The following is an 11,796-nucleotide window of genomic DNA, read 5'->3' on the forward strand; positions in this document are numbered from 1 at the left end:
CTAGACGATTCCCCCCACACAAACACACAAGGAAGCGAGAGAGAGGGAGCCAGGACGAGACGCTCTCACTGTCCCCTCGAGACAAGCAAACCAGAGCATTCTGCTCGGACTGCAGCTGCTACGAAGAGGGACGTTACTATTGTGAAGCGTTCCCAGAATCCGCAGTGCTGGACAATACCCAGGAGACAGAACTGCACTTCCCTTTTCCCGAAGTTTGAATCCAAAAGCCAGGCAGCTGGAGGTCCAGCTCCGCTCAGGAAATACAACCCAGCAGTGCTAAGGGTTGCTGGAACCCAGCCCTCTGTCTACGTCCCAGAATTAAATTACCATTTCACTGCCAATGCTCTAACTAAGAAAAGTTTAAGAACCAGGGTCGCCAGCTACAGTTGCATTGCTCTAACAGCAAACTTAACATCCAGATATGCTGCCGGTAGAGCATGCAATAAGCTATAAAATGCTATAAGCCACCCCCCTCCGAGCCACTTGCACGGACAGGAATACAGCGTATTAGTCCAAAGGGCAAGCGACAATGAACAGACCTATTTTCACGCTAAGAGACCCAGCAAAGAACACAAATGAACAACAGAACTCCCGCGTGACAAACTGCACAAAGACTACCATTGAAATGAGGTGTAGGTGAAGGCTGAAATCTGATACAAAGCCCAACGGAATAAATAGGAAACTCCCATGAACCTGAATAGTCAGGAAGGAATGTCGCTCAACGCCACTGCGCGGTCTCCTCCCTCCGAGCTGGCACTAGCCGCAGGAAACCCTCGGTCTCTCCCAGGCACCTCCGGTAAGCGAAAGCACCGACTCTTCTGCCAGGGACCATTCTTTAATGCGCAGCGGATGGCGAGTGCACGAAACCAGGCTCCTCCCTTACCTTAAGTATCTTGTGCTGGGAACTGAGGGCCCCGTATCTGTTCATAGAGTCTTGCTGGAAAGAAAAAGATTCAACAGCACTATTAGATCTCTGAAAAACCGAAGGCAGGGAAGAACACACACGAGCACCTGCCCAGCCACCGCACCACCAGCAAGCTCCCACTGCCCCTTCACACAGGCACACACGGTGACTGGGAACAAGCCCACCAAGGGGACCGTCAGGACATGCCTCCTGAGCACGGCTGGCGAGGAACCCTTTCAAAACAACCCAGCCACCAGCCGAGTAATTGCACTCTTGAAGCACATTCAGAGTAGTTTTCCCCAGTCTTCAGTCTTTATCTCGTACGGGCCCAGCGCCGAAGGCTTTGCACAGCAAAACCCTCCCCAAAGCAGGGGATGCTCCTCCCTGAGCATCCTTTGCAGCAGCTGGGGGGGAGGCAGACGGCACCAGAGCCAAGGCTTTCACTAGGCACAAAAATCCCACCACGTAACAGAAAACCCGATGACAAAGCAATGGGCGAAGCCTACAGCAAACTGCCGTAAGTAGGCACAGCAACCGAACCGAGCCCAGCTGACGCAAGCCAGCGGCAGACAGGGATTTACGTGTGTCCAGGAGGGGTCTGTACCGGTTCAACAGACCTGCCTGTGCCTTGCTACGGGTGACGCTCTTACCCTTTGTCCCCAGGGTGCCGTTCTGCACCGGAGCACCAGCAACTCGACACAGCAGGCGTGAAAGCCACCAGCCACCTGCGCTCAAAGGCTAAGTCCTCACGGTGGTGGCACCTGAGAGGGAACACGCCGCAGCTTCTCAAACGTCTGCTGGGATCTATGTTTGGGTAGCTTAAAGCAACCTAACTGAGACACTAAGCAGCACCATGGAAGCGCAAACTAAGCCCCGTGCAGAGATTTTCACTACAACCCACAATTTGACTTTTATGATAAAAAGTACTCTATAGGGTGTGAGATAGTACCAGCAAGGGATCACAAATCGCAAGGGAGCTGCCCAGCCATTAGAGCATTCAGATATTCATCCATGAGTTTCTTTCTGTAAGAGGATGACACTCACCCACAGATGAGCAGGCTAAAAGCAATTCCTCTTCTCCAGCATCTCATCAACAGATGCTCTGAGAAAGGAATAAAACCGGCCTTATCACTTCAAGTGAATGGGACAGACCGTAAGCCACAGATGCATTTCTTCCTAACCCTCACCGGCGCGTTCTTTTTCCCGTGCGTGAGAAGTTCACAGGCTAGTGGAAATCGTTTGACAATCCCGGGGAGACGGAAAACAATGGATGCGCTTTCCCCAACACCACGGCCTTTCTTCTCCGTGCTCCCTGTGGTGTGCCCGGCATTCAGCTTCCCCAGGACGCTTCTGTACCAAGCAGCGGCAATTCTCTTTTCTGACTGCAGCACAGGACTCCCTGCGCCACCGGGAGCTGACAATCAGGTCACCTACTCTGCTGTCACACGTGGAAGGACAGGCAGAATAGCTCTGGACACAGTCTTTCCCTAAGAAGAAGTAAATCCTCACACACCAACAGCCTTGCAACGTGGAGTCAGCCAAAGTTCATCTTGTACCATGCACACTCATAGTCTTTCATGCCTTCCAGACAGCAGCACCGGCCTCATGACCGTGGTGGTACGGGAAGAATCTTTACTATTATTACACACACACACACACACTGAGGAATAAACCGCACCTACCTTCTCCTTGTTGAGAGCTTCCTGAGCTTCTAACTTATACACTAAAAAATCTAGAAATGGAAGAGAAGACAATTTAATGAGCTGGAATTTAACAAGGATCTGTTTTATATTTTGGTTGGGGGACGGAAGGAGGAAATCAGCGCCTTACTGAACAAAAGACTGCACCTCAACAAGCTGGAATGCAGATGCTGCTGTGAGACACTACTCAATGCCCTCAGAAAGACAGTAATAGTTTCCGTGAGAGCTACCCACCCATACAGACTGGCCCAAACGCTCTTCCTTTCCCACTCTATAGGGAAGTGCATTGGTGACTTCCTACTTCAGCACAAAACCAGCTACATTTTCATGTCGCTGAAGCTGTGTAAGTATTTGAGGTGCTCTGAAAGAAGAGATGATTTTGTAAAAGAGGAATCAAAGCTTCTGTGAGACCAAGGAACTCATCTGCTGACCTCATCTGTGCCACTTTCTTAAAATGGAAGGGTCCCATGACAAGATAATGTCTATTAGGATGCTTTATTTTCTCACCCAGTCCCCACCAAACAAGAGACAAAAATGTGGCTTCTCCCTCAGCCACGTACCTACATCGCTACAGGCAACCCTAGGTGTTGTATGTCAGCATTTCTAGAAACACCGTGCACGTGGTAATAAGGACTAGTGATGTTACTCCACATACCGGTTTTGAAGACAAAACCAAGCTATTAACTTGCCAGCAAGAGCCAGGTGCAAAGGGGTCTGACATCTAAGCACACTACTCCACTGAAAGGTACGTGAGCTAATCCATCAGTTTTCCACTCCCTGTTGTATTACATGGTCTTAAAATATTCTGCATGCGTATATCTACTTTTTCACATCAACTTTAAAGGATTTGACAGTATTGTCCATGTGTTATGGAGTGCAGTGATGCTAATGTTTTTAAGCACTTGTAGAGCTCAACATCTTCCCATCACTTTTATAAGAAAGTTTACATATTTCCAAGAAAAAAGCATCATCTAGTGCCAGGTTTAGCTAGACCTTAAAGTGCTCAAACACCACATCATGGGTACTATTGCTCACAGATTAGACCGAAGACACATGTAGTAACATGAGAGAACAGGACCCACCTCCCAGCACCTTTTGTCCATGGGCAATGGACAAGTCAGTTAACTGCTCCAAGTACAAACCAGGGATTGAGTCTCACCTGGGGAGCATTCAGTAACATCCACACATGGCCCTGAAGGCAGAAAATGCTTCGAGTACAACATACACATCTCCCCACAGGACAGCTAGAGGGTTGGCTGGCCACCACTATGCCACCCATGCAAGAGACTCACCTTCCTTCGTCTTCTTGTGTTCCCCTCGCTCCTTCTGCAAGGACCGTTCTAGCCGGGATCTGTGCTCATACACAACTAGGGAAGCAGAAAGAGGCAAAGCTGATAAATAGCAGCCCAGCACCACTTGCGTCTCAACCGCGTGTGCTGTGCAAGGTCTGCATTGTCCGTTCTCTGCACGACAGCCCACAACTGGGGTTCTTAACCATCCTGCAGTTCAAACAGGAGACTCCCCCCCCAGTGAAACACCACCACCACTCTCGCGCTACAGCTGAAGCCCGTCACATATACCTTCACACTTCTAGAAAGGTCTTGTGTGCTATGCTTCAAAGAAGCACAGGTGCCTGGGCAAGCAGACAGAGTGAAGGTTACTGCTGACATAATGAAGCACTTCGGCTGCACAAAGAGCACATGGTGACCATCAAGATCCAGGAACATTCTCCAGCTTTGTCACAGTAGCCCTCCAGAGAACTCACAGCCTCCCTACACCTCACCTCCTCCTTCTGCATTGCAAAATGGCAACTATTCCTTGCATTTTTAGACTGTGTCTTCCTCACAGCAGGTCTCTTAATTACATTAAGTGCATGGAAGACTAATTTCACCAGGCAAAGCCCTGCTGCCATGACCATTCTTCGAGAGCTTTTTAATCAAAGCTGGGCATTCAAGGGAAGCATTCCTCACCTTTATGAGCCACATCCCCCTGCAACTTCATGCACGGCAGGCCTAAGAGTATAGTTTAAGCATTTTATGCAGCTTCGTTAAAAGCCTGGTTCACTATAGCATATCTCTCTCCTGCTGGATCACAACAAATCCAAGTCTAGTGGCGTTACCAGGACCCTTACAGCGACTGGTGTTTTTCTTCCCACCGTTTGTGGGAAGAAATGCCTTTTCTGCACAGAAGAACCACCTCTACATGGTTTAACTCCATGATTTAAGCCAAACTCATGACATTGGCTAAGTCCAAGCTTTGGATTTTTGCAATACATTTGTTTACCAGCAGTGGATCTGTTAATATTTACAGTCATCTCCAGCAACAGTCGAGTGCCTGAGCAAATCAGAGGAAAAAGTAGTGATAAAAGAAGTGATAAAAGTGTCATGATGACGCTTTGAATCCTAAGGGTTTTGCAGGTTGTACTTCAACTGCTTCCCAAGCCTTCTGGGGGCACCACCCCAGCCAGCCAAGTAGGCAAGCAGCCTAGATACTGAGGGTAGTATAGTATTTAAGACACAAACTGAATCCAAGCATCCCAGTATCCCATTGTCCCCTGTGGAGCAACTTCAGTGCCTCCAGGCAGTCACTTTTCCGGTACTGGAATCAGGGCTTCAGCAGTACAAGACAGACAAATTTGCTCTTCCTGGAACTATCCTGGTTTTAGACCCTGCAGGTACAAGGACTATGTTTTAGGCTCTGCCAGCCTGGGCTCATCATCTGACAAGCTCGGTTCCATGCCAGACTGAGGAGCCATTCCCCAGGCATACATTCACATCCCCTGACCCGCCTAATTCCCTCTGTCATTTTTGACCTCCCTCGGGGAGCAGGAAGGGCCAGTGTCCTAGGTCAGGAATTCCTATTGTCACCAGCCACGCCACCTCCTTCCTTCTCTTTGTTACCTTCCCTAGTTAACAGATATCCCAATGGCAAAGACGCTTTCCCCAGGCTCAGCCACTTCATTAACATTTGCCTCTGAAGTGAAGAAACGAACATATTCTTCAAACCATCACAGCAGAAACATTTGTTTTCAGTCTGAAAGGATTTTTCACCCCACTGAGCACATCAGTAAGCAGCAAGCCCATCACTGCAGCTGTCCAAGCGGCTACTTCAGCGACAGCTTTATTTTCAGAAACACTTTTCAGTGTTCAGACTACTCAGATGTCACCCTCGGGGCTTCCCCAGCCCAGCTTGGCACACAAGAGCCTGTGGGTACTTCACCGCGTGCCGAAAAGCCTCGGTCAACGAAACTGTCATCTTAAGATGATCAGCCACTTCCCAAAAGATTTGTGAGCTCTTGGCACTCAAGTTTCTGCTACAAGCATCTCACTTCCTTGCAGTCTTGTCTAGCAGAGCACCTGAGGACGAGTCTTGGATGCGATGGGACGGTCACAGCAGCAACAAATCGCTGGCACTATTGGGGATGCCCAGCAATTCACAGGCCTTACCATGCCCCTTCACGTTCGCTGAGCTTCCAGTCCACGTGGGCCTCGGCAGTTCTAAGCTTGGAGGAACTCCCCATATTTCTCCTGCAGGTATTTTATTTTGTTTTCTAGTAACCTGAGGACATTGAAAGAAAACAAGAGCCTGTGACCAGGGTTAGAAGCTCACCCCGGACAGGCAGGTCACCCACCTCTCCAGGTCCCTGCAGCTGAAGAACACAGGGCAACCGAGGCCATGACCAGCCTCGCTGACAGCACGGTTCTGCTCCACCTCCCAGGACAGCAAAGTGCACCGTGTACCGCAGAGGCGAGCTGAACAGCTACAGCCTCACGCAAAAAACCCGAGCACCCTCAGCACAGGACCAGGCAAGCAAATAACTATTTTGTGTAGAAAAGGTCTGCTTAGACGACCCCCAAACTACCAGGTGCTATTGATCTCACACAGTACTCGGGAAACTAAAGCCCAGGAGAGCACCTACAGCAATAGGCTTGTGCTAACACCCATAGCCACAAATCCTAAGGCAAGCAAGCACCACAAAGCAGGCGAGTCTTTAGCAGGAGCTCCATATCATAGGCTGCTTATGCAGAAATTTAGCACCCAAAATCTGGCTCTCCTGACACTTTTTTTTTTTATAAGTAAGATAAGCTGAAGTAGTGACTAGAAAAAAAAAAGTTGTAGTCTTTCATCTAGGCCTCCAGACACCAGAAAAGGTGGGTTCAGCTTTGCACAAAGCAGCAAGCAAGTGCTGCATAGTCTTCTCTGCTCATCTTTGTGGTGGAATACAGAAACAACCTCGCAAACCAGAACGGCACTGTACGGCTTCAGGGCACAGGGAGCCAGGAAGTCTTTAACAATTTGCAATTACAAGCAAGAATGGAGGGTGGTCAGTGTCTAAATCCAGGCTGGAATTCAGCCAGAACTCAGGACTAAAGCACTGTCACCTGCTGCCAAACAAGCCAAAATGCAGAACTCAAACTGCTGAAACAATGAAATCCCTCGCAGCGTCTTGCCTTTGGGAAAGAAGAACAGGTCAAGCCTTCCAAACTTATTCTCACTTTAAGAGACCACAGAAAAAAGGGCGATTGTGCAAAGGGGTTGCCTCATATACCCCAGGGCACCCCCAGCTGTATTAAGATAAACAACTACCAGGGAGAGTTTAGGAGATCCATAAAGGGCGAATGATTCCAGTCTTGCCGGTCCCACATTTTACCCTCCTTCTGTTCAAGTGTTTTCATTTTACCCCTGCCTGGAAAAGCCACAAGTGCATGCTGGCTCCCTGCTTTCATGGAGCAAGGCAGAGACATCGGATTTGCTGCTCTGGCTCTACTAAAGCTACGCACAGTGCATAGTTTGAGAGGCCATTTCTATGCCAATAGCACATGCCGTGGGAAGAATGGTCATACTGCCCGTGGCTCACAGCTCCAGGCAGCTCTCGGCACAGAGATCAACACTAACTTCCAGACTGCACTGCGCTCCTTCCCCTTTTATAGCTAATCACCCAGAAAAAGCTTTCTTCTCAGTTGCTCTCCTTAAGGCATCACATACTTCTGCCAGTCTCCATCCAGTCGCATCACCCACGGCACCAGTCACCCGGGCTCAAGAATCACCCAGAGCAAGGGACAAGGGGAGCAGAACGAAAGCCAGATTCATCATACCTCCCTCTCCGATCCAGAGAAATGGCAAAGGAGAGACAGACTGGGTAAAAGACACCCAGCGGTGAGGACAGAAGCGCTGCGTTCCCACGCTCAGCTGCTGTACAACGGCAACCTGTCGTGAGAGAAGATTCCTCCACCCCAGACACCGGTTTGATGTGCCATTGTCGGGCCACATCAGGAACCTCAGACAGAAGCGGATGGTACTATAAATGCACCCTCCCTCCTGGTCTGTTCAAAGAGGGCCATTTGTTAGTGAACCGACCAAAATAAAAATCCCTCTCGTTTCAGGCAGCGGCATCGCAGGGATACGGGCACACGCCTAGGGAGAGCGGGAGGGGGCAAAGCGACGCTTCGCTTAAAGCCGCCCGCTACGTAACTCAGTATGGCATGAGTTTGGGGCGAGGACCGAGACAGAACAGATTCATCTAGAGTGCACACCAGGTCACGGTTTGCCAGGCTGTGTCTCTAATCCCCTCTGAGCCTCGTGACGCAGCACCAGAGCCCCCCAAACCACAGCCCGCAAGGGGAGCCCAGTGTTCGGCAAAGTGTCTCCGTACGCTCTGACTCACTTCCAACCCCACCCAACAGAAGAGATGGAAGGACAGAAGAGCCAAGCAGATCCCTCCTGTATTCCACCTGGGCCACACTACAGAAGGGGGGGGTCTTACTGGGTCACAGCAAACAGCCACCTCCGCACGCAGCGGCAAGAGCCGGCTGGGACAAGGGGTACCGACCACCGGGCCAGGGTTGGACAGGGTCACGCACACAACAAGACCTCCTCTTCTCATTCTCACACAATGTGTTTTACCCCGTAGCAAAGTCAGCAGCTGCTTTGCTCTTATTTTAAAGGAGTAAACTAAATCTATCTCCCTGCCTGCAGCCAGTAGAGGACAGCACATGGGACAAGGCATTGCTGCTTTCGAGACAGCCCTGAAAGGAATACCTCTTTGCTCCCTCCTCCACTTGATTTCCTCTTCCCTTTCGCTCAACTCTTGGCCCAGCCCTAAGTTTCCAAGCTTTATTTACAGAAGCTACCAGAAGCATTAACCATGTATTGTACTTGAATATAAGAAGGGTAGGAAATAACCTGACAGCCGAAAGGAGGCACCTGAAGCACTGTTTAAACAGTACTGAATTCCGTCTCAGAATAACACATCCTCCTTTCGTAGAGCTGGAAAGGCAGAAATCAGCTGCAGAAGGCACAGCAGTTAAAGTCAGACAACAAGTCAGCACAGGGGCAGAGCCCACGCTCCCCGCTCTGCTGCCTTCAGCACCAAAGCACCGCAGGGAGCAGCACCGCAAGGCGACAGCACCAGAGCCACAGCCGTATGTGCCGGATAGCACATGAACACGGCTCCTGCCTGCCAATCCCTAGGCTTCTCCCACCAGCCAAATCCAAAGAGAAGCTTTGCCTGTGTTAAAATTTTTGGACAAGTAAGTGTCTTCTCAAAATAAAAAGGGTATCCATGGCAACAACTGTATTTAGGCATGGAAGAACTGACAGAGTTAGAAACCCCAGCAACAGGCTACGGCTCTGCCATTCAAACATATTTGGGTAAAAAAAAAAATTGCAAGCCTGTCTCAGTTGTTTGCTTAAGCCTGCTGTTCCCAAAACTGGGGTTCCCTGAGGCTATTGCTGTCAGCTTATTCTCTGAAGAACCAGCTCCTCTCTCCAAGAGAAGCCAGAGATACTGACACACCAGAAAGGAATGTAGGCTAACTTCTGCCCTGCTGATCTTTGCATCTCAAACACAGGATGCAGGTGGAAATCGCTGGGGCTGGGGCTGTGCAACACATTGCGAGCTGTAGCTATTTGAATGCCTTGTGATAGGGTAAGAAGAAATGGAAACAAAAGATAATAGCAGTGAACCTACAGACACACAGGATCAATTCACAAGATTGTCTCTCAAGGAAACGTGCTTTAAAAAAAACCCAAACACATACACCACACTCTGCTTTCACAGTTTACAGGTAGAAATACACAGCCCTGAGCACAACAACCGCAGGGACAACATTACATTTGCATCAGTACACTGCACACAAAAGCACCAGAAAAGATTTAACCCTACAAGACACATGTGTTGAGCCACAGATCTGCAGAATTCTCCAGCAATACAGGCTTATAGAAACAATATCACTGGATATGTGAACAGAGGTCACAAGGGATACCCCATATTTGATTTTAGCCTGAGGAAAAGATCTCAATTTAAACACTAGACTGTAAAACCACTTGTTAGAAGAAAAAGTGTTAAATGAATCTCTTGACCTTGAATCACTAGAACCACTGGCAAACAGTATTTTGTCCAAATAAAATTCATTCTGTGGGCACTCCAGAACTAACCCGTCCCTCCAGCATTACACACACAACTACTGGATACCAAAGAGTTGATTCCTACCAAACCTCTCTACAGGGAGCTCAGCAAATCCCTCTAGAGAGTCCAAATCTAGTGACAGGTGCTGGAAACGTAGCTTTGACAGATACCGTAAGGCTAGAATGGTAAGACTAAACAAAGATGGTAAGAGTTCAGCAATGGAGTCCTCAGCCTTCCCTACTGAGCTCTCTCCATGGGCTAAAATGTCATTCTGCCACAGTTAGACATTTATGTAAGTACGACAAGCAAGGGGAGGAAAGGGGGAAAACACATATTATGCTTGCCTTTTGGTAGCACTTGCCAGTGCTGGTCAGCAGGCTCAGAAAAGCCAATTCTTCCTCCTCTCCCCTTTTTTGGGGGCTCTGCTGTAGCACCTATCACCCCCAAACAGGCTGGCAATTCTAGAGTCACAGATCAATCTCTTGATAAGAAGATGGGTTTGTTTCCTTGCAAAGGCAACAGGCAATAGACACTACGAGGACAAACTTTGCTAAAGCATCCCTTGCCTCTCTAGTAACTTCGTGGACAGACACTCCAGCAAGGCTAGAAAGCAGAGCCACATCGCAGAGCCTGACCGACCAGCCTCTGTACATCCTGTTTGCATTTTTACTGCTTCACGTTAGAGTGGCATAGGACTAGTCTTTACAGCCAAAAGGAACCACAGGGGGAAGAAATGGAATAGACGTGACGCAGCTGAACTCACCGATCCAGCACACTCCCTTCCCCTTGCAGCTGTGAGCAGCAGTTCATAGTCAAGGCTATTCTAATTCTAGACAGCAAAGAAATAGGCGACAAGGTCTTAGAGCTCTTTATAGCCAAAACGCCGGCTCCACAAAGGCTCCCCGCTTGTCGCTGGGCTGTGTGTGCAGCAAAGCCAGCAGCAGGTAAAATGCTGGGAGAGAGGCAAGTTCAGACGGCGTGCGGGCACACACAGCGCAGGTCACTCACCTTGCAGCTGGGCAGACAGCGCTTCCTGCTGCTGTTTGTATTTCTGGGCCACGGCTTCGGCGTTCCGCACCTTCTGCTGCAAGTGATTGTACATGAAAACTCCCGAGCCCAAACACGCCACGGTCACCAGGCAAAACCCGGTCTGCAGAAGCCCCTTCTGCCGCCTCGAACACATGCCGGTACCCATGATGGGGCCGAAGCACAACGATGTGGCGCTGCCTCTCCGGCGTCGCTAAAGCATCCGATTATTGCTGCCCCACAGCCCCTCCGCAAGACGCGATCGAAGTCTCGCCTTCGCTCCTTTCCAGCCCTCAGAGGAGCTGAGGACGCTCCAGCAACGTTTCATTCCTCATCGCGCATCGGAGAGGAGCGCAGCACGACGCCGGTGTCCGAGAGGAGCAGCCGAGGTGCCGGCAGACGCATCCTTCAGCGGCCAAACGCTCCGTAGGACCGGCCCGGGAGGCGGCTCGCTCGGGGCTGCCTGGGCGGAGGGCGAGGGGAGCCGGCGGCGGGGAAAGAGAGGAGGAGGAGGAGGAGGAGGAGGAAAACTTTTGCTTCCCATGTGCTGCAGCAGAGGGGGGCGGGAACGGGGTACCGCCGCGTTTGGCTCTTCCCACCTCCCCCTCTGGAGCAGCGACCGGAAAAAATAACCCGGCGGGACGAGGAGCCCTTCAGCCCCCACCCCGCGGCTTCCCCCGCCGGCAGCCCGCGGCGCTCCGAGAGGAAGCGGCGGCACCGGGGCCGGGACACGGGCCAGGAAACCGGCGGCCGCATCC

General features: G+C 50.4%; 1 protein-coding gene across 1 annotated transcript in view; it reads right to left on the minus strand.

Annotated features, from left to right (window-relative positions):
* The window catches only part of LOC309412483 (uncharacterized protein), a gene marked incomplete at its 5' end in the record, with an annotated part of 33,415 nt that extends 22,208 nt beyond the window's left edge, over positions 1-11,207 (minus strand). The window contains 4 exons of the mRNA XM_082009389.1: positions 884-937; positions 2,587-2,636; positions 3,897-3,971; positions 11,021-11,207. Coding sequence (XP_081865515.1) covers positions 884-937; positions 2,587-2,636; positions 3,897-3,971; positions 11,021-11,207 — 366 coding nt within the window. The remainder of the gene's footprint in view (positions 1-883; positions 938-2,586; positions 2,637-3,896; positions 3,972-11,020) is intronic.
* Between the last annotated feature and the right edge of the window lie 589 nt (positions 11,208-11,796).

The sequence above is a fragment of the Phaethon aethereus genome, assembly GCF_964289735.1.
Source record: "Phaethon aethereus genome assembly, chromosome: 21".
NCBI lineage: Eukaryota > Metazoa > Chordata > Aves > Phaethontiformes > Phaethontidae > Phaethon > Phaethon aethereus.